Genomic DNA, 24,227 nt, shown 5'->3' with positions numbered 1-24,227 from the left:
ATCATGTCATCTGCAAACAGTGACAGCTCTACTTCTTTTCCGATTTGGATTCATTTCTTTTTCTTCTCTGATTGCTGTGGCTAAAACTTCCAAAACTATGTTGACTAATAGTGGTGAGAGTGGGCAACCTTGTCTTGTTCCTGATCTTAGTGAAAATGGTTTCAGTTTTTCATCATTGAGAACGATGTTGGCTGTGGGTTTGTCATATATGGCCTTTATTATGTTGAGGTAAGTTCCCTCTATGCCTACTTTCTGGAGGGTTTTTATCATAAGTGGGTGTTGAATTTTGTCAAAAGCTTTTTCTGCATCTATTGAGATGATCACATGGTTTTTATTCTTCAATTTGTTAATATGGTGTATCACATTGATTGATTTGCATACGTTGAAGAATCCTTGCATCCCTGGGATAAACCCCACTTGATCATGGTGTAGGATCCTTTTAATGTGCTGTTGGATTCTGTTTGCTAGTATTTTGTTGAGGATTTTTGCATCTATGTTCATCAGCGATATTGGCGTATAGTTTTCTTTCTTTGTGACATCTTTGTCTGGTTTTGGTATCAGGGTGATGGTGGTCTTGTAGAATGAGTTTGGGAGTATTCCTCCCACTGCTATATTTTGGAAGAGTTTGAGAAAGATAGGTATTAGCTCTTCTCAAAATGTTTGATAGAATTCACCTGTGAAGCCATCTGGTCCTGGGCTTTTGTTTGTTGGAAGATTTTTAATCACAGTCTCAATTTCAGTGCTTGTGATTGGTCTGTTTATATTTTCTATTTCTTCCTGGTTCAGTCTCAGTAGGCTGTACTTTTCTAAGAATGTGTCCATTTCTTCCAGGTTGTCTATTTTATTGGCATATAGTTGCTTGTAGTAATCTCTCGTGATCCTTTGTATTTCTGCAGTGTCAGTTGTTACTTCTCCTTTTTCATTTCTAATTCTGTTGATTTGAGTCTTCTCCCTTTTTTTCTTGATGAGTTTGGCTAATGGTTTATCAATTTTGTTTATCTTCTCAAAGAACCAGCTTTTAGTTTTATTGATCTTTGCTACTGTTTCCTTCATTTCTGATCTGATTTTTATGATTTCTTTCCTTCTGCTAACTTTGGGGTTTTTTTGTTCTTCTTTCTCTAACTGCTTTAGGTGTAAGTTTAGGTTGTTTATTTGAGATGTTTCTTGTTTCTTGAGGTAGGATTGTATTGCTATAAACTTCCCTCTTAGAACTGCTTTTGCTGCATCCCATAGGTTTTGGGTCGTCATGCTTTCATTGTCATTTGTTTCTAGGTATTTTTTTGATTTCCTCTTTGATTTCTTCAGTGATCTCTTGGTTATTAAGAAGTGTATTGTTTAGCCTCCATTCACTCTAACTTTTTCTCTTTGGGCATCTTCCAAACCATGGCCCAAGGAAATATATCCTAAACGAAGAGTGAACATCTTTAAGACCAAAGAGTAAGGACCTAGGAGTAAAAGTGATGCTGAATTAAGCCTCAATAAGATCAGGGTGATTCACTGGTAATTTAAGTGCCTGCTAGAACAGAATTTAACAGTCTTAAAAGGAATACAGGGTAATCCAGGGCCTTGAAAAGGTATCATCCACCATATGGATTACAAAAAAAAATTACTAGGCATATTAAGAGGCAAGAAAAAGTAACTGATCATCAAGATATAAAATAATAAAAGCTGACCCATAAGTGAATCAAATATAGTAGTTAGAAGAAAAGAACTTCAAAATAACTACTAGATATATCCCAAAAAATAGAGGGAAAAAATTGAGAAAATGGATGAGGAAAAAAAAAAAAAAAAAGGCATGTACCAAAACAACAGAGCTCCAAAATGTGGGGGAAAAGTGAAGCAACTAGAAGAAGAAATAGACAAATCCACAAGCATAGCTGGAGATTTCAACACCCCCTCTCAACAACTGTTAGAACAACTGGACAGAAATTCAGAAAGGATGTAGAAGAACTCCACCATCTGTCAACAGGTCTTAATAGAACACTCCACTGACCAAAAGCAGAATATTCATTCTTTTCAAATGCCCATGGAATATATATGCACATCCTGAATATAAAACAAACCTCAAGAATTTTTTTTATGGTGTTTACTTTCTTTTTTTATTGGAGTGTAACTGCTTTACAACGTTGTGTTAGTTTCTGCTGTACAATGAAGTGAATCAGCTATATGTATACATATATCCCCGCCCTCTTAGACCTCCCTACCACCCTACCCCCCATCCCACCCATCTAGGTCATCACAGAGCACCGAGCTGAGCTTCCTGTGCTCTATAGCATGTTCCCGCTAGCTATCTATTTTACTCATGGTAATCAAACCTCAAGAATTAAAGAACTCAAATCATACAGAGTGTGTTCTCTGATCAGAATGTAATCAAAGTAGAAATCATTGACAACAGGAAAATTTTCAAACATTCAAACGTTTAAAACTAAACAACACATTGAAAGAGAATAACATATACTCCAATAAAAATTAATTTAAAAAAAGCGGACACTTCCCTGGTGGCACGGTGGTTGGGAATCCCCCTGCAGGGGACACGGGTTTGAGCCCTGGTCCGGGAGGATCCCACATGCCACAGAGCAACTAAGCCTATGCACCTCAACTACCTAGCCTGCGCTCTAAAGCCCGCGAGCCACAACTGCTGAGGCCGGCGCGCCTAGAGCTCTGCTCTGCAACAAGAGAAGCCACTGCAATGAGAAGCCCTAGCACCGCAACGAAGAGTAGCCCCGACTCACCCTGCAACTAGAGATAGCCCGTACGCAGCAACAAAGACCCAACATAGCCAAAAAGAAATAAATGAATAAATTTAAAAAAAAAAAAGAAAAGAAAGAGAATAAGAGAATAACCATCCAATCAACCCACAGAATCATAAAAAATAATGAATGGCCGTTGTATTAAGCCACTATGTTTTGAGTGATTTGTTATGCAGTAATATACAATTGGAAGGAACACAGGCAAAAATGTGCTTTACTTAATCACATCTCAAAAAACATTTGTACTTCCAGGTAATTTTCTTGTCATTAAACCTGTCTTAAAAACTCAGATTGCTCTGATTTCTTTGAATTTGATGTATGCTTCGTAGATATACATATATCTATGATATCTAAGTGCTTACAGATGTAGAAGAAAAATGGTTCCTGAACTGATCTATGACCAAATACGTTGGATATGTTTTTGGAATCCAGCACTGTTTTATCAACAAAAGAATATATTTGCTAAGTAATATCCTTTGAAACATGTTTATTTTGAAAATTTGTGCTCTCAACAGAAAATTTACATTAAATAGATTTTGCAACTGTTAGTAAAAAATTATTGGCATATGTAAAATATTTCATGTTTAGTGTCAAAATTTTTTCTATTATTTTTCTAACGAATATTCTTATTTTTAAAATTTGGTTTAAATAAGAGTCAGGGTAATGTTAGTGGCAAAAACACTCAGCTGAGGAAAGAAGACCTAGACTTAGAAAGGGCTACCACGTACTGCTGCACAACCTACACAATTGATTGTGGTGTGCCCAGGACTCCAACATCTGCTATCTAACTATCTAACTGCATGATTTGGGACAAGATTACCCAATTTCTTTGTTTCTCAGTTCTTTCAGTTATGAAATAAAGAGACTGACTTAAGGTTCTAACCTAAAGTTTTATGTTAACAGCATTAAAGGTAATAAGTGCTTGCATGATAAATCTAATTCTAGGTTATCTTGGAAAGAAGCAAATAAATGCATTCTACGTTATCCATAGATTATATTAGTCAATTTGCTTTATAAGGTTTTAATATGAAGCTACAAAAACTTTAGAAAGATGTCTGTTATCTCCAAAACTAGAGTTTTATCAGTAATAACTCTAAAGCCAAATACATTACTTTAGGGTTACATGTTACTGTCCTTTTCCAAAAACATACCTAATCATAATTGTGTTAAATCTAGAATCAGGTTAAGAAATCATACAAACCAGAAACCAATTAAAGAAAGAAAAAAAAGAACAAACTAAACCAAAACTAGCAGAAGGAAGGAAATAATAAAGATTAGTGCAGAGATAAACAAAATAAAGAATAAGAAACAAGAGAGAAAAATCAATGAAACCAAAAACTCGTTCTTTAAAAAGATCAACAAAATCAACAAAGCTAGAATAACTAAGAAAAAGAGACTCAAATTACTAAAATCAGAAATGAAAGAGGGGATATTACTACCGATAGTATAGAACTAGAAAGGATTATAAAAGAGTACTATGAACAACTATATACTGACAAATTGAATAACCTTGAAGAAATGGACAAATTCCTAGAAACACAAAACCTACCAAGGCTACATCACAAACAAGTAAAAAATGTAAATAGACATATATCTAATAAGGAGAGTGAATCAATAATAAAAAGTCTCCCAACAAAGAAAACCCCTGGACCTGATAGCTTCACTGGTAAATTCTACTAAACACTTAAGGAAGAATTAGCACCAATCCTTCTCAAATTTTTCCCCCCAAAATTAAAGAGGAGGTAAGACTTAAACTCACGTTAAAAGGATTATACACCATGACCAAGTGGGATTTACTCCTGGCGTTCAAGGATGGATCAACATATGAAAACTGATGTAATATACCACATTAACAGAATAAGGGAAAAAACCCACATGATCAGGACTTCCCTGGTGGTCCAGTGGTTAAGAATCCACCTTCCAATGCAGAGGATGCAGGTTTGATCTCTGGTCAGGGACCTAAGATCCCACATGCTGCAGGGCAACTAAGCCCATGCACCACGACTACTGAGCCCGCACAACTAGACAGAAGACCGCACACCACAGCAAAGAGCCCGCTTGCTGCAACTAAGACCCGACTCAGCCAAATTAATTAATTAATTTTTTAAAATTGTAAAAGTTCCATTTAAAAAAAACTACTGAGCCCGTGTCCCACAGGTACTGAAGCCCGTGTGCCTAGAGCCCGTGCTCTGCAACAAGAGAAGCCACTGCAATGAGAAGCCCACGCACCACAATGAAGGGTAGCCCCCGCTCACCGCAACTAGAGAAAGCCTCTGCACAGCAACGAGACCCAACACAGCACCCCCTGCCAAAAAAAAACATGTCAGTACTACCCAAAGCAATCTACAGATTCAATGTAATCTCTATAAAAAGCCCAATGGAGTTTTTTGCTGAAATAGAAAGGACCATCTTAAAATTCATATGCAATTTAAAGGAACCCTGAATAGCCAAAACAATCTTGAAAAAGAAAAATAAAGCTGGAGGACTCACACTTCCTGATGTCAAAACTTATACAAAGCTACAATAATCACAACTTTGTCGTTCTGGCTTAAAGACAAACATACAGACCAATGGAACAGAATAGAGCCCAGAAATAAACCTGGGTCAAATAATTGGTGAGATGATTTTTGGCAAGTGTCAAGATGATTTAAATGGGAAAAGTCAGTCTTTCCAACACTGATGTTGGCAAAACTGGATATCCAAATGCAAAAGAATGAAATTTAACCCTTACCTAACATCATATACAAAAATTAACTCAAAATGGACCAAAGACCTAAATATAAGAGCTAAAACTATAAAACTCTTAGAAGAAAACACAGGACTAATGCTTCATGATACTGGATTTGGCAATGATTTCTTGGATATGACATCAAAGGCACAGGCAACAACAACAACAAAAATAGATAAATTGAACTTAAATTAAAAACTTTTGAATAAGAAAAACAAAAACAACAAACAACTTTGTGCATAAACGGGCACACTATCAACAGAGTAAAAGGGCAACCCACAGAATGGGAGAAAATATTTATCATATATCTGATAAGGGATTAATATCCAGAATATATAAAGAACTCCTAAAACTCATCAACAAAAAACAGGCTAATTAAAAAATGGGTAAATGATTTGAATAGACATTTCTGCAGAAGATATACAAATGGCCAATAAGCACATGAAAAGATGCTCAGTATCACTAATCATTAGGGAAATGCAAATCAAAACTACAGTGAGGAAAATGAAAATCAAAACTATAAACATCAGGATGATTACTATCAGAAAAAAAAAAAAAAGGAGACTTCCCTGGTGGCACAGTGGATAAGAATCCGCCTGCCAATGCAGGGGACACGGGTTTGAGCCCTGGTCTGGGAAGATCCCACATGCCACGGAGCAACTAAGCCCATGCACCACAACTACAGAGCCTGCGCTCTAGAGCCCGCAAGCCACAACTACTGAGTCCGTGTGCCACAACTACTGAAGCCCATGCGCCTAGAGCCTGTGCTCTGCAACAAGAGAAGCCACCGCAATGAGAAGCCTGTGCACCACAATGAAGAGTAGCCCCCGCTCAGCTGAACTAGAGAAAGCCCGCACACAGCAACAAAGACCCATCACAGCCAAAAAAAGAAAAATTAAAAAAAAAAAAAAAAAAAAAAAGAAAAAACACCCAGAAAATAACAAGTGTTGGTGAGGATGTGGAGAAAATGGAACCCTTGTACACTACTGGTGGGAACATAAAATGGTACAACTGCAGTGGAAAACAGTATGGTGGTGGTTCCTCAAAACATTAAAAATAGAATTACCATATGCTCAAGCCATCTCGCTTCTGGGTATATATCCAAAAGAACTGAAAACAGGACTCAAACAGATATTTGTACACCCATGTTCACAGCAGCATTATTCACAATAGCTAAAGCATGGAGGCGATGCAAGTGTCCATCAGTGGATAAATGGATAAGCAAAATGTGGTACATACAATAAAATATTATGTAGCCTTAAAAAACAAAGGAAATTCTGACATATGCTACAACACGGATGAACCTGAGGACATCATGCTAACTGAAATGAGTCAGTCACAAAAAGACAAATATTGTATGATTCCACTTATATGAGGCACTTAATGTAGTCAAAATGATAAAGATAGAAAGTGGAATGGTGATCATCAGGAATAGGAAGAAGTGGGGAATGGAAAGTTGCTGTTTAATGGATACAGAGTTTCAGTTTTATAAAGATGAAAAGAGTTCCGAAAATGGATGGTAGTGATGGTTGCACAACATTATGAATATACTTAATATCTCTCAAAAATAGTTAACATGGTAAATTTTATGATATGTGTGTTTTACCATAATGAAAAAACTGGGAAGAAAATAAAAGTACATCACTGTGTTGAAAATGACATAGCCAAGCCTGCCTTTTGTATGATTTCCTACATTAACAGATTTACCATCAAAAGATAAACAAAACATCATACACTTCCCCTTCCCTCTCTGATAATGTACAAAATACTCAAGATCTTTACCATCTCATAATAATGATTTTTCCAAAAGAATAAAAATAATTTTCAAAGGTTGAAACACATATGACCCTTTTTTCCCATAAAATCTCATGTGAGTGCAACTTAAAATTACCATGCAAGCCTCCATTAAGGCAGTGTGCATCTCATCTGTTTTGTGCTCTTGATCTGCACCAGCATCAAGCAGAAAGCGAACCATATCCAAATGGCCTTTGAAAAAAAAGAACACAAATTTTAAAACTGTATTTCTCAAGAACTATCGATTTAATATATAAGTATTAAAATAGGGAATCTTTTTCTTTCAGGTGTCTATACAAAAATTTACAAGAGAACTTATTTTGCGTTCAATAAAGAAATCAATGACAATTTTACAAAGCCAATCCAAAATAATAAGCAGGCTCTCGTCAAGGTCTTATCTAGGTTTTAAAGATTGAATTAGTCCAAAGCACGTTAATTCAAGTAAAGCAATAAAGTAATAATACGTATTCTTTGATTTACTCTGTATAAAATATAAATCAAAACACTGAAATCAAATAGAATGCCAGGTAAAGTATGTTTGGATCATATTTTTCAGAAAAAGAGCTTTAAAATAATAACCATAAACTCACTGTGGCAATGAGCAGGCAGAGAAAACTCCATTCAAAATAATTTCAACCCTCTTGATACATTTAGTATATAAAAAGCCTTACAACAGTTGACAAGAAAAAGACAAACACTCCAGTAGAAAAATGGATGAAGGACATGAAATGGTAATTCAAAAAAAGAAGTGAAAATGAATATTAAACTGATGAAAAAATATTAAACCTTCCTACTAAAAAACTGCAAATTAAAATAAGACACCATTTTTTACTATCAAAATGGCAAATATTAAAAAGAATGATAATACCCAGTGTTGGTGAGGGTGTAGGGTGGGGTAAAGGGCACTCTCAAACACTGCTGGTGGGAGTGTAAATTGGTTCAACCTTTCTAGAAGGCAATTTGGCAATATGTATCAAAAGCCTTAAAAATGTCCATACCCTTTGACCCAGCAATTCCACTTCCAGGAATTTATCCTAAGGAAATAACCAGAGATTAGGCAAAGATGTCTGCACAAGGATGTTATCACAGTGTTTTTAATAATAGTGAAAAACTGGGAACAATTCGAGTGTCCAACAATAGGCAATTATGGTGCATCCATTTGATGTATTTGGCAGAGATTGCTAGTTTCCTACCCAATATACATTCTCTTATTTTTCCTTAATAACAGAACTCCCGATTTCATCTCAGTGGCAACATTCCTGACTAAAAGACTACATTTTCCAGCCTCCCTTGCTGGGAGCCAATGAGATGTAAAAGGGACTTATAAAGCAGAACTTCTAGGAAGACTCCTTAAAGGTAGCTTACTAAGTTGGAAGGCATTCCTCATTTTGCCCTTACCCTCTTCATCCTTCCTAGAATATGGATTGCTGGAGCCCTAGCTACCATCTTTGATTATAGGTAGTAGGTAACCTTGAGAATAGAAACCACATACTAAGATGGTGGAGCAGAAAAACAGAATGCTGAGATCTTGATAACAATGGAACTGCCTTATTAGCTCTAGATAGCCTATGCTTGGAATTGTTTTATTTATTTTTTTAATCTTTTTTATTTTTTATTTTTTTAGACCACGCCACACTGCTTGCAGGATCCTAGCTCCCCAACCAGGGATCGAACCCGGGCCCTCGGCAGTGAAAGCGCAGAGTCCTAACAACTGGATGGCCAGGGAATTCCCAGAATTGTTTTCTATAAACAAGAATAAGCTTCTCTTTTGTTCAAATCATTATTAATTTAGGTTTTGTGACATATGCAGCCAAATCTACTCCTTTTGAAATAGTGAAATACCATGTGTCTATCAAAAGTTGTATTACAAAAATACTTATTGAGATGGGGATATGTTCATGATGTATTGCTAAGTAAAATAAGCAGACTATAAAATAGTGTTAGAGTATGCTTGTTTAGTTTTAAAAATGTATATATACAGTTGACCCTTGAACAATGTGGGGGGTTAGGGTGCAGTCAAAAATCCATACATAACTTCACCGTTGGCCCTCCGTATCCACAGTTGCACATCCGAGGATTCAACCAACTTTGGATTGTTTAGTACTATAGTACACACTTACTGAAAAAAGTCTGTGTATAAGTGAACCTGTGCAGTTCAATACCATGTTGTAAGAGTCAAGTGTATATATATTTGTTTATAAATGTACTTAAAAAACAAACTAGAAGTAAATATACTAAAATATTGTTTACATGCTTTTTAAATCTTTAGATGGTAGCATTACATGTCATTGTAAAACTTCTTTACACTATTCTGTGTTTTTCAGGTTTTCTATATCAAGTGTGATTATTATTATTTGAGTGTGTATTATTTTTAAAATAAAGGTAGGAAAAAAATCATATAAAACAAAAGTTATTAAAGAATGGAAACCCTCTAAGTCTGTGCTAAGAGTTTTGGTTGACCTTATAGCTAGTTGAATAAATTTGAATTAAAATAATAAAAAAACATATACTATGAAACTATACTTTAGGAAATACACGCTAAAATGGACTTTCTGTATAATCTCTTAGAAGCTAGATAATTTTATAGCACAGGAAAAGTATAAGAAATATAAAATTAACTCAAATACTCAATATTCAAATATTTAAATATTCAAAGTTGCTATGAAAAAAACCCTATAAACATATATATATTTATAGAGTACCTTTGTAGCATGCAAGTGTAAGAGCACTTTCTTTGAATTCGTTAGAATGAGTGTTGATGCCTGCTCCATGATCTAGAAGAACTCTTGCAACTTCCACATGACCTGCACTGGCTGCTTCCATTAAGGGGGTATGTCCATTTTCATTATGATCTTCTATATTTGCGCCTTCATTAAGTAGCACTTTCACAATGTCAACAAATCCTCCAGCACAGGCATAAGTTAGTGCAGTGTTTCCTAAAAAAGAACAAAAAGAAATTAAAAATTATGATAAAACTGATATAATTACGATTATACTACTGCTCTAGTTCTATCTCTTCAATTACCTAACATAAACCACTAGAACTATTATCTCATTTTTTTGTTGTATTGGTTAGAAGCATCATCGTAATTTTTTCGCTAATTAAAAGACTTATTATAAACAAACCAATTCATCTCTCTCCATATTTCCTTAGCTTGTACAATAAGATTAAGTGCCATCTTGAAAAATCACTTTCAACATATTTTAATATAAAATATTTTAATGTACCACTCAAAGTTACTGCTTTTTCTTTCAACACCGTACAACTTAGAAAACACTTAACATTTTCTTTCTATGTATATTCATTTCTTACTTTTCTTTTACCTCTCCTTTATCTTTACACATTTATTCGTTTAGTCTACATTTATGAGACCCAGGGAGACAGATATAAATCCCCCTCAGCATAATTCCTTCAAAAGAAAAATTTATTTAAAAGGTCATTATTCCCTGACTTGCCACTTATTCCTTTCCTGATTTTGTTTTGAGGACTTTTATTTATTAAAGGGAGTAGGGAGATGGTTTAACCATCCCAACAGTATGAGATTGAAGAAGACTGTTTTAAAGGTTCAGCAAGAAAACTATCATTTCAAACCCAATTTGTTCAGAATTCAACTGTTTAACAGTCTCAGACATGGAGGATATTAATATTACTATGACTAAGAAAAAGTGGTCAGCAAAGTAACCTACAATCCTTTCTAAGAAGTCATGGTCATTTAAAAAATAAATTAGGCTACATTTAATATATACTTAATGGTATGGAAGACTGATATGCTTTAATTATTGAAACTGTATTTTAAACCATGTGCCTGCCTCACTAAATCCAAGGAATCTCATTATTAAATGTACACCTATAACTCAAGACAAATGACCGAGGCTTATAAAGAACCTTACTAGAGTAGCTTTCATGCTGCCACAGAATATCTCATTAGTAAATGCACTCTGTACACTTGACAGAAAAAACTCTATAGGGTTTTGACTCTCAGGTTAATCTATATAAGGGAGTTGTATTTAAATGAGATAAAAAATTGTGAAAGATACAGTTCATAAATTTGCCTCTTTGTACATTATATATCATTGTGGCAAAAAAGAAATTGTCCCCAGCAAAAAAACTGTCAATCTTGACCAAATAGAATGTAAGAGTGTTTCAAAGACTTTTAAAGATATCAAATTAATCTATATTTTACTCAGAGATTCTAAACAAGGGCTATGATTTTTCTGTATGTTTACAACCAGTTTTCCCTAGGAATCAAATTTTTATCTCTCAGGTTATAGTTATTTATATCAATTTGTTTTCCTCAAATTAACACATCATTTTCCACATACCTGTTGCAGACTGGGAGTTGACATCTGCATCATGAAGAAGTAATAATTTCACAATATCTAAATAACCTCCACTGGATGCTGCCATTAGGGGGGTTATATCTCCTTTATTCCCTCTGTCTTCAACATTAGCATGCATAGCAAGCAATACCTTTAAAACACATATGCACACAGAGAGAAACTGTCAATTCTTACTATTAATATTACTTCTAGAGAATATACTGAATCTGGGAAGATATTTAGAGTGGAGGCAAGGAAAAATAAAAAATAATCACCTTTTGGGAAAATATGCCAATGTTCACTGCTCAAAACACCCGATTAGATGTTATATTTTACAATACCATTACCTAGTAATCTTAAAGTAGGTAATCACATTAACCATCCAATTATACAATTTAACTGCTCCTGTCAAAGAATTAGTGTTATGCTCAGGATTATCTAGCAAGAGAACAGCAAAACTATACTCACAAGACAGAAACTAACTGGTAAACACATGGTTATTTCCCAAAATTGCTCTAACAGGAAAAAAAAATCAAACTAAAAGAGTTGGGATAATCTAGATGAAATGAAAATAAGTCAATATCTTTCATTATACTTGTATATTATTTCTAAAGGCAAGTTTAAAATATTATTATTATTATTTCTCTGTTTTTCTTATTCATTAGGACTATTTTTGAGTAAGCAAGCGGCAGAAAAAAACAGACCATGCCAAGTTGCATGTACAGACAACAAAAATTAATTATGTATCAGTTTCTATTTTACCTACTGCCAAAAAGGAAAGACCTTGGCCTCTAATGATAATTTCTTTTATTAATGATAAAAATAAACAAAACATCAAAACCCTTCCACAATTTTGATCACTAAAGATTATTTCTGCTTACTTGTGCTAATTCGTAATACCCGGCTGAACAAGCCAAACACAGCAGGCTTTCTCCTTCTTCTGTATGTTCATTTACACTTCTGCCTTCATCTAGCAATTTACGAACAGCATTCACATCCCCATCTGAACAAGCTTCCGCCAGACTGCGACTGAAAACAAAACCAACAAAGAAAGACTCAAGGTCCTATGATAACGAATTACATTAAATATATACAGTTAGTCATATATAGAAAAATGCTGATATGGTAAGAAGAAAATTATTTGAGTATTTGTTTGCAATACTAATTTTTCATGTATGTGAACCAAGCCAGAAAGGCAATAAATAAATATGAAAACAGCTGTCATTTTTATCTTTCAAAATGTCCTAACATACTGTCATATTAAATTTTAAATGAACTTTATACAGCATTAGATGCACAATTTTTTAAACTAATGTAATGATTCCCAAAGACATTTGGGATATAATCCTATGTCTTAAAATTTTATTTGATAACAGTGAGGTGACTAGATGAAATAGAAGGTAAAAATCTAAGTAAAATTTTTACTGCAGAATGACTAACAAAATCAGTGAATCTCAAACTTTAATGTGCATACAAATAGCCCATGTTTCTTGTTCAAAGGTAGATTCTGATTCAGTAGATCCAAGATGGGGCCTGAAATTCTGAATTTCTATGATGCTGACGCTGTTAGTCCATGGACCATATCTGAGTAACAAGGACCTAGATTATTGCATCAACAACCCATTTCATTTATTATTACTCAGGCAGTCAGTTTAGAGTTTCCTACTATAACCTTCAGAATAAGTAACTTCCTTAGAAATGAAAACCAGATATTGAATTGAATACCCAGCAGAAGTCATTAAACACATACGTGTCTACTTGTCCTGCATTGTGGCTGTTTTCCGCCCTCATCCGTGTCAGTGCAGCAGCAGCTTCATCCAGAGCACAACTTACTGAAGATGTCAGTCTTCGGAGTACCTCAGGATCTGCAAAGGCTTTACCATCAGCAGTTGACAATTTGCCAATTCCTTCAGTGTGCATCAATCAGTTCGGGGAAAGAAAAAGCATAAATGTGTAAACTGTAATTACATTTCTAAACACTATTCCCTAGGGCAAAATGGCATAATCTCCATTATGCAAGGCTGATAATTTCAATTTTGTCACTAATGTCAAAAGGCCATTGCATAACACCTATGTTTTACTCTTTTCATCTTTACAGTGCACATAATACTAATTTGTCCTCTACCTAACTCCAAACGTAACTTAACATGATGCTTACTGTAATGAATGAATGAGATTTCTATCAAAGTACAATCACAGCATAAGATCTCTAGTATAGGATCCTATCTATTTTCAGTAGTAATGAAGGGGCTATTCTGTAATATTACAACAAACAATCCAACAGTTTCTTCCTTTGATTGAACAGCCACCTAGAACCATTTTCTGGGGCAAGAGTGTAAATTAAAATAAATTAATTCTCATATTTAGTATTTACTATGTGCTTATGATGTGCCAGACATTAGGGGGACAGAAAGGAATAAGACATAGTTCCTGTCCTTACAGAGCTCACAATATGGTAAGTCTAAGTTGCCAATAAATCTTTTTCTCTAGATTCAGTGAGGAATCAGTGACTACTGCAACAAAATTTTGTTGATAATATCACCACCTGTTACCGCTGAAAATGAGAAACAGTCAATAAAATTTTATAGAACAAAAAAAAGGAAGGGGAACTTGCCCAATAAGATAAAAAATATATTGTGATGCTATCCAATTACAACAGTATGATAGTATGATTCTTGCAAAGAAAAAAGATAATTCTATCAAGGATATATAATAGAGGCAAACAAAAAAAGAACTTAGATCATTTGTGAATTCAATATATGATAAAGGTGACATTTCAAGTCAGTGGAGATAGGAGGGCTTATTTCATAAATATTGTTCAGAAACTGGTTATTTGAAAATTAGGTAAGATCTCAAATTCACACCATTTACAAAAATAAATACCAGGTAGACTTAAGTGAAATCTGAAAAGTACTATTATACTATGTAGTCTTTTTCTATTGCTGATATAGAGGAGGTTTTTCTAAGCATGAGACCAAATCACAAAAGCTATAAAGTAAAAAATTAGTAAATGTGATATTAAACATTTTTAATTCCAATAAAAACTTCTATATAATTAAAGACACCATAAATAAAGTTAAGGCAAAATAAAAACTGGAAAAATTAACACCCAACGAAATTTATATCATTTATAAAGAGCTACCGCACAACTCATTGATAATATTGAATGAACACAAACTATGAAATTGACCAAAAGAAGACTGAGGAAAGCTGTTGATAGGAATGTATACTGGCATAAACTTGAGGGACCACTTTGATAAAAGTTATCAAAATTTTGAATGCAAAAATGTCCTCTGACCCAGCAATATCACTTTCTAGGAATCTGTCCTATGAAGATGCTTGCACAAGCAAGTAAAGTTATAGATATACATGGATATGAACTACAGCATTATTTGTGATATCAAAAAAATTGGAAATAACGTAAAAATCCTTCAATAAGCCATTGGTAAAATAAACTGTGGTGCATCCAAGCAACAGAATATTATCTTACCCTTTAAAGAAGGAGAAAGAGCAACATATCCTGTTATGGAAGGATGGCCACAATAAATTAAGTGAAAAAAAGAAAATTATAATTTCTATAATATGATCTAATTTCATTTTTTAAAAAATCATGTATATTCAAACATATACATGTATTTATATAACTACAAGGGAAAGTCTGGAAGTATATGTAAACCTTTACAATGGGCAGGCTTTACAATCTACCTAATACATTTCATATTGTTTTAGCTATTTTATATATTATTTATAATTTAGAAAAGACTTTTTAAAAATTCTTCTTAATTTTCTTAATTTTCTTTAATTCTTAATTTTCTTTAAAAATCTCAAAGAATCTTAAAGAAAAAAATATTTTCAACTTCAATTTTTTTGGTTAAAATAGCATTAAGAATTCTATCTTCTTAAGAAGCCTAGTAACGTCTAACACATTCTCATAATTGAAAACAATGCATAAGTCTTAAATGTTACAGGCTCAACACAATGTCCAAAAAGCAAATGAAAATACTAATGCACAAAAAGAAGTATTCATTAAGCCAACTGACTTGCACAGGGCTTCAAAGGAGTACATCATTTTAACAAACATCTGACAATTTCTTTAGATAAATATCATATCCAACAATGCCTGGAGTTTAAATTGTCAAAACACAGAAAATTTTAAAACTCAGTAATTTCTGACACCTCCTGGAAGACATGATTTTCAAGGTTTATTTTCTCTCTCACAGTATAGGTAAGAAAAGCAAGCAATTCTAAGGTATCTTGTATAAGGTATAAATATATAAGTACTTATACTTAACCATGAACCTAAAGAAAAATGCTCAATGTACCAGAAAAGAGCCATCCCTGAGTGAGACTCATGAGGTGGCCAGAAAAAAGAGAAATAGGTTTAAAATCCTTAATTAGGGGTCTTGGAGTAGTACTCACAGTATGAGTGAAATGTCAGCCTAAACTAGAGAGGAGATGTACTATCACCAATAAACAAAGCTTGGTTTAGGGAAGGAAAGTAACTTAGTCCAGAGAAGACATGGAGAAGAAAAATGCCTTTTCTCCACATTTCTCTCTGCTCTAAGCTGGTTCTAAAGCACAGGAAAAAAAAAAAAAAAAAAAAAAAATATATATATATATATGGGGTGGCCATGGCACTCCTATTTCAGGAATCTTATATAGACTACCCCTAAATCACAAGTAGGAGACTCACAATAAATCCAAAGAAGGGAGGGACACCAAAGCAATTACTAATGTGATTTTTTTTTTTTTTTTTGGCCACACTGCACTGCCCTCAGGATCTTAGTTCCCCAACCAGGGATCGAACCTCTGCCTCCTGCAATGGAACCTTTTTTTAAAAAAGGTTTAAATTAAACCGTCTGCTCTAAAACCATCTTCTGCTAGATACTTAAATTGTTTTGTTCAATCTAATTTTAAGTTTCGGTCAGTTCCAAAAAGACACATTAGATGGACTAAAAGTCAATCTGCTATAAATTTTACCTATGCTTTTTCATAAGAGGAGAAAGTTAAAGGAATAAAAAGAATCATCAAAGTAAACACATTCCTAACATACTATATATGTCTTGGGACTTCACTGGTGGCACAGTCGTTGAGAATCCACCTGCCAATGTAGGGTACATGGGTTCGATCCCTGGTCTGGGAAGATCCCACGTGCCAGGGAGCAACTAAGCCCATGCGCCACAACTACTGAGCCTGCGCTCTAGAGCCCGCGAGCTGCAACTACTGAACCCGCGTGCCACAACTACTGAAGCCTGCGTGCCTAGAGCCCATGCTCCGCAAGAAGAGAAGCCACCGCAATGAGAAGTCTGCGCGCCTCAACAAAGAGTAGCCCCCACTCGCCGCAACTAGAGAAATCCCACGCACAGCAAGGAAGACCCAACACAGCTAAAAATAAATTAAATAAATAAATTTTTAAAAAATGGTTAATGTTATTGTATAGCAGGGAACTATATTCAATACCTTGTAGTAAACCATAATGGAAAAGAATATATGTATGTGTAAAACTGAATCACTTTGCTGTACACCTGAAACTAACACAACATTGTAAATCAACTATGCTTCAATTAAAAAAAAAAAGTTAGTGTTGAGCTTAGAAATCACTCACTGAGAACTTTCAACCAAGAATTTTTTAAACATAAAATGTGAACATTTTCTTCAGGAAATTTAAAAAAAAACAAATTCTACAGATTTCAAATTTTATATAATATATATAATTTGGGGATAATCTTTTATAACTTTGTATAGAGATGGAGTCTTGGGGTTTTTTTTTTTTGTCTTTCTTTTTTTCCAACCATGCCATGCGGATTGCAGGATCTTAGTTCCCCTACCAGGGATCGAACCCATGCCCTTGGCAGTGAAAGCGCAGAGTCCCAACCACTGAACTACCAGGGTATTCCCTGGAGTCTTTTAAAAAGATGAAAAAGAGAAAACAAAATATGAAGTACCTGCTGCTTCCAGCAATGCTTCTAGTCGTGCCTGTGTCTCTGGATCCACAGTGCGTAAGTCTGCTCCTTCTGCAGTACTTGATAAGAATATCTCTGATGTTGTTTTCAGCACCGGGTTATCCAGATCTTCTTGGTCCAAAATAAATGATTCAACCTGTTTAGGAATTAAAGATGCAATATCCATGAAGCTGATCTTAATATTGTTAGAATAACAGCAATTTAAGGTAATATGACTTCTGATTTGGAATTCAAATGTAACCAAATAAATTATTGTAGAAACAGGGGGTTATGGGGAGGGACTTTGAGGGAGCCTCCGGACTATCTGCTTATCTTCAGACACGACTACAGATATAACCCAGACACACCAGATTCAAGTTTCCTGGAGAGCAATGAATCTTCTGTGCCTACCACAGAGCCTGAAAAGCAGCATTTTTAAAATGAAACAAGTACATCAACATAGCCCCTAGGAAGATGTATGCAGGAGTAGATAGCAAAAAGGCTAGATAGCATAAATAGGTCATTAAAGTATCGTTTCTCCTCTCTTCCAATTAATATATTCAATTCTGACAAACTAAAGAAGATTTAATCCACTGTCAAATATCCTAAGTGCTCTAGACAGGAAAACTCTATTAGGTTAGGAATCATAGCCATTTGTTCACTGCTCTATCGTCTGAGCCTATGAATACCTTGTACATAGTAGTTATTCAATACATATTTGTTGAAATGAATACTATAAGCAAAATCAACTTACGAAAATAAACATGCAACCCTCTAATTTCAAATCAAGTTAATTCTAAATTTTCTTACCAAATAAAATATGCACAACCTTTCTGGGAAGCAATTTGGAAATGTATATCAAAATGCTTTAAAAAGCACATGCCGTACATCCCTGGTGGTGCAGCGGTTAAGGATTCGCCTGCCAATGCAGGGGACATGGGTTCGAGCCCTGCTCCAGGAAGATCCCACATGCCGCAGAGCAACTAAGTCCGTGCACCACAACTGCTAAGCCTGAGCTCTAGACCCCGAGAGCCACAACTACTGAGTCTGAGTGCCACAACTACTGAAGCCCACACGCCTAGAGCCTGTGCTCCGCAACAAGAGAAGCCACTGCAACGAGAAGCCCGCACACTGCAACGAAGAGTAGCCCCCCCTCACTGCAACTAGAGAAAGCCCATGTGCTGCAACGAAGACCCAATGCAGCCATAAATAAATAAATAAATAAATTTATTTTTAAAAAGCACATGCCCTTTGACCCAGTAATTCCATTAAAAAAAAAATCTATCCTTAAAAAATTATCTGAATGCCAGACAAAAATGTGCAAGAATGTTCATTGCAGCATTAATTAAAATTCCAGAAATGAAGTGAAAAAAACTACAATAGGGGATTTGGTAAGTACGTTTTGTACATTCACAGAATGGACCACTATGCAGTGATTAAGAACAATGTGTTTGAAGCATATTTAATGGCATAAGAAAACAGTCATAAAATTAAGTGAAAACCACAAGATTTAAAACAGTATGATCTTTATTTTGCTAAAAGTATGTATGTATATGTATGCAAACATGAACATGAGTACTCATGTATATATAATCATGAGTACATATTTATATACCTATATATGTCTGTAGTATATAAATATGTCTGGGGCTTCCCTGGTGCTGCAGTGGTTAAGAATCCGCCTGTCAATGCAGGAGACATGGGTTCGAACCCTGGTCCGGGAAGATCCCACATGCCGCGGAACAACTAAGCCCATGCACCACAACTACAGAGCCTGCACTCTAGAACCCACAAGCCACAACTACTGAGCCCGTGCGCCACAAGAGAAGCCACCACAATGAGAAGCCTGCACACCACGACGAAGAATAGCTCCTGCTCGCTGCAACCAGAGAAAAGCCCGTGTGCAGCAACGAAGACCCAACGCAGCCAAAAATAAAATAAATAAATTTATATTAAAAAAAAAAGTGTCTAACCAGGGAGGTTAACATACTTGTAGACAGATAGAAAAACAGGATCAGAAAGGTTAAGTACTTCTGCCAGCTAATAAATGGCAAAGCCAGGTTTCAAACACAGGCCATATAACTCTTAAACACTAGGCAACAGATACTACCTAACAAATTCATAAACAAAGGACCATAGTATTTGGACTACATTATTTGGAATACTTGACTAGTTGGTCATCAATTTTCACAATGGAGACCAAATAAAGATATCCTAATAAAGACAGTAAAATTAAAATGATGTGGATATAACAATATTTTATTATCTAGTGATGTACTTTTATTTTTATAAAATAAATCTTTAACTTCAGACCCAGTAACATTGAGCCATGTACTATGTTGTAATACAGATGCTTTAATATATAATTACAGACAAAGATGTCATTCTAGATCAATGCCAGCAGACAAATGTAGACTACCAGTTTTCAAATGCTTTGAAAGGTAACTGCTTGTACAACAAAGAGTTTGTTGCAAGTGCAAGAAATTATTACATATTTGCCGATACATATACCTGCCAGTTGTAAGGACAAATAAAAACCACCATTCCAAATTCTGAAATTTATTAAATATGGTATTTAGATGTTAATATGTCTATTTTATAAGAAGCACTGGTCTGATGTAGTATTACACATATTACAGAGACAAATACAGATTACATGTATTATGTAACTTTTTAAAAATCCAAGTTAAGGATTTCCAATTCTCTCCCATTCATTCTCCAATATTTATTGAAGTCCTGTTTTTTGTTTTTTTTTTTGAAGTCCTGTTTTATACAAAGTACAATACCAAGACAGTACAAAAATGTGGTAGGAGAAATGTCAAAGACACCAACAACTATCACAAAAGGCCTCCAAGAGAAATAAATGGTAAAACTATATGCATTAAAGAGAAATCACTTCCAGCCCCAGTAATCCAAGAAGACTTTGTACAAGAAGTAGCATTTGAGCTAGGCTTTGAAGGATGCAAAGAATTTCAATAGGTGGTCAGAAATGTGGGTGGAGAGTAAGGGAATGAAATAAAAAATGGGCTTGAAGATGCACTTAGAAAGTGACAAATGATCCACTCTTAAAAAACGTAAGGTCCTTTGTACATTGCTAGTGGAAGTATAAATGATGAAGCCACTGTGGGACACTGTTTGGCAGTTCTTCAAAAATTAAACACAGAATTACCATATGACCCAGTAATTCCGCTTCTATGTATATACCTAAGAAGACTGAAAACATACATGTTCATACAAAAACTTGTACATAGAAGTTCATGGCTGCATTATGCATAGTAGACAAAAAGTGGGAAAAAACCCGTATGTCTGTTAATTAGTAAATGGATAAACAAAATGTGGTATATCCATACAATGGAATATTATTCAGCCAAGTACTGACACACGCTGTAACACTGACAAACGTTGAAAATATCATGCTTAGCATGCAAGAACACATAAAAAGTCACATATTGTACGATTCCATTAATATGAAATGTCCAGCACAGGCAAATCCACAGAGACAGAAAGAAGATTAATGGTCTCCTGAAGAGTCAGGAAAGGAAGAATGGGAGTGACTGCTAACAGTATATATTATGAAATTATTACCACAATAAGTTTAGTTAACATCTATCACCTCACATAGTTACAATTTTTTTTCTTTGTGAGAATCACTTGAATTTTCAAATGTAGTTTTAGGCATTTTATATTTAAGTTCTGACCCACAAGATCAAATTTGAAATATCTGTAACACTTGTAGGGAAAATCTTAAGTTCCCAGAATAAGTTATACATAACTATACACATAAATGACTTGAATATATTTGTGTCGATTAGATGTGCCAAAAGGCATTCAATTCTCATACTTTTTTGTCCTACTTTCCATAAACTTTTAAAAGCCTGTCTCAATGTGGATTCAATAAAAGGATAAAATATCCAGTTATGCCTATTACTTTGGGACTATTTGGGGGATTGCTTCTGGCAGTTCATAACTATCTTACCTGATAAACCTGCTGAAACACATATTGTTGCAATGCCGATTGCAACAGCATTACCTCAAAAGGTATCTGGCCAGTCAAGATGGAAACCATTTATAGCTACATGGAAATAGTAAGACCAATACCATACATTTCATATAAAGGCTCAGTGATATAACACCAAAAAAATGTCTAAATAATAGATAAGTTCAAAGTAATATTATATCTAATGAAATTAGTTTTCATCATGCAAATGAATATATAAGGCTCATAGTTTCCTACATACAACTAAAGGGTCACAGAAATTTCCTTATTGCTTAACGGTAGTTACACAGCTCATCTCTATCCAGCAGCTACATTCAGCAGCAAACATAAAACATCAACCTATAGTGGTACTGTTTTTAACCAATGGCAAGAAAGTTTATTTCAAGTCTTAAACATGGCAGATTTTTTTCCTACTTCTGATTAGGTACAAAAATAAAACATGGAGGAAAAAGAATGAGAGGAAATCTGGCCCACAAAAAACTACCTGTTTTTTCCCTTATAGGTTATCTCTTCTAAAACGCTAAAGGCAAACTCTTTATGTCTTCCTCCTCAAAAGTCTTTTTTCTCCCTCCTTTCTTCTAAAAAAAATGTGTGGTTTTTAGATTCAACTAGAATTTAAACAAAGGTAGAAGGGAGGAAAAGGGGAACAAGCATTTTGTCCCATATGACATTTCAAAATGAACCACTGGATGGCAATAGTTACTAGGGAGAATAACCACAGACTCAGCTATTACCACCTAAAAAAAAAAAAAAAAAAAAACCTCAGTCACCCTGGCCAAAATCTAATTAGGAAAACATCATTTATTAACCTAGCTATGATTTGGCCAAAACTCACTTCCACCAAGAAACAAACAAACAAACAACAACAGAAAAACCCAAAATTTCGGGGCTTCCCTGGTGGCACAGTGGTTGAGAACCTGCCTGCCAATGCAGGGACAAGGGTTCGAGCCCTGGTCCGGGAAGATGCCACATGCCACGGAGGAACTAAGCCTGTGCACCACAACTACTGAGCCTGTGCTCTAAAGCCTGTGAGCCACAACTACTGAGCCCATGTGCCACAACTACTGAAGCCTGTGCGCCTAGAGCCCATGTTCCGCAACGAGAAGCCACCGCAATGAGAAGCCCATGCACCGCAATGAAGAGTAGCCCCCTCTCTCCGCAACTGGAGAAAGCCCGCGCACAGCAATGAAGACCCAACACAGCCAGAAAGAAAAAAAAGAATCATCATCACTCCCATGAATTCCAACTAGAGCTATGAGAAGTTCAAGAGGAAGGCTAAATCTTTATTTTTCACCACCTCTTCTTATAAACCTTCAAAAATAAAGCTTCCTCAAGAAATTCAGATTTGATAATTAAAAAGGAAAAGCCAAATAAAACATTTAAACATCTAAAAAATATATATTTTTAAAATGTACTTGCTATTATTTTTCTTCTCTCTTAGTTAACATTTGGAGAGATAAACATGTCTTACCTTTCCCCACCCAAAGTCTTTAAATCAGAATCATACCAATTTTAGAATGCAGGTAGCTTACTACTGATTTCTACTTGGAGCAGCAAAAAGGATGGGTCAGCATTCCAAGAGATAATTACTGAAAGACATAGTAATTCCTTTTTGCAAAAAATGTGTTACTCCAAAGTTTCAACAGTTGCATCCACCACAAACATGCTCCAAGATCCACTCAAAAGGAAAAAGTAATACAGACGCAATTTGAGACCAAATAATTATAAATTTAGGAACGAGTTTTGCTGATACTGTAAGGCCCAATATAATCAGCAACAACATCTGGAAGTAATGAAATGCAAAGGCCATATGCCTCATCGTAAAAAGTGCTCAAGTTTCTTTCTACAAGGGAAACTGTATGCCCAATTTCAGATCCACAATCCTCTTCTCAAAAAACATAACTGTTACCTTGGGATTTCTGAAGTTAATTAGTTTAAACAGCACAAGAGAGAACCATCAGGCTTTTCCTAATTCTCAGTTAAAGCTGGAGAAAATTACCTCCACTTTAGTCAACTACAAAAACTTCATTTCTAAACCATAGTTTTAATACAGAATCTATTATTTTTTGAAGTTTCTAAACATGGGAGAAAGGAAAGGCTTTTTTTTAAAAAAATAATAGTTACCATTAAGTGCATTTTCCATATATTATTCCACTCCATCATCTTTACTACTCAGTGAAGTAGATTAACATCTTCATTTTAACTGAAACTCAGAAAAGTTAAGTGACTTACCCAAGATCACATAACCACACAGGTATCTGAAGCCATGTTTCAGACTCCAAAGCTCACACCCTTTTCACCACACCAAACTGTATTAAGTGACTCTTCTAAACAGTGTAGTATGACTAAAACAAATGCGTACTAACCAATGAAGTAAACAGAGAATCTACAAGCATCATGATGTTGCAGTTTAACAATAACAGCAATGTCAGGAAAAACCTTTAAATTAAATTAAATGTAATAGATTATCAAGCCCACAAACTCCTCTCTGCCAGAGTTCTTAGAGAGACAGACAAATCATGCTTTTATATAGTAATTTCTGGCAGTAAAACTACATTATTTCTGACCAACATACATACAACAAAATTTGTGCCACAATACATTTAAAAAAAGAGAAGACTCCTCACATATTCATTAGGAAAGTCACAAGGAATGAAGAACCTGGCAATTAAGTCCAAGAAAATCTTAATGTTGAA

General features: G+C 34.9%; 1 protein-coding gene across 6 annotated transcripts in view; it reads right to left on the bottom strand.

Annotated features, from left to right (window-relative positions):
- LOC309622637 (ankyrin repeat and KH domain-containing protein 1) overlaps positions 1 to 24,227 on the bottom strand; it is a gene marked incomplete at its 3' end in the record, with an annotated part of 115,657 nt that overhangs the window by 74,311 nt on the left and 17,119 nt on the right. For all 6 annotated transcript variants that reach the window (XM_082378610.1, XM_082378611.1, XM_082378612.1 and 3 more), the window contains exons 2-7: positions 17,538 to 17,691; positions 13,343 to 13,499; positions 12,474 to 12,621; positions 11,596 to 11,743; positions 9,975 to 10,208; positions 7,370 to 7,464 (exon numbers count right to left, since the gene is read on the bottom strand). In XM_082378610.1, coding sequence (XP_082234736.1) covers positions 7,370 to 7,464; positions 9,975 to 10,208; positions 11,596 to 11,743; positions 12,474 to 12,621; positions 13,343 to 13,499; positions 17,538 to 17,691 — 936 coding nt within the window. The remainder of the gene's footprint in view (positions 1 to 7,369; positions 7,465 to 9,974; positions 10,209 to 11,595; positions 11,744 to 12,473; positions 12,622 to 13,342; positions 13,500 to 17,537; positions 17,692 to 24,227) is intronic.

Source organism: Balaenoptera borealis (genome assembly GCF_965194805.1).
Source record: "Balaenoptera borealis genome assembly, chromosome: 2".
NCBI classification, from domain to species: domain Eukaryota; kingdom Metazoa; phylum Chordata; class Mammalia; order Artiodactyla; family Balaenopteridae; genus Balaenoptera; species Balaenoptera borealis.
The sequence above is the reverse complement of the archived record's forward strand: the minus strand, read 5'-3'. Positions and strand labels throughout refer to the sequence as shown.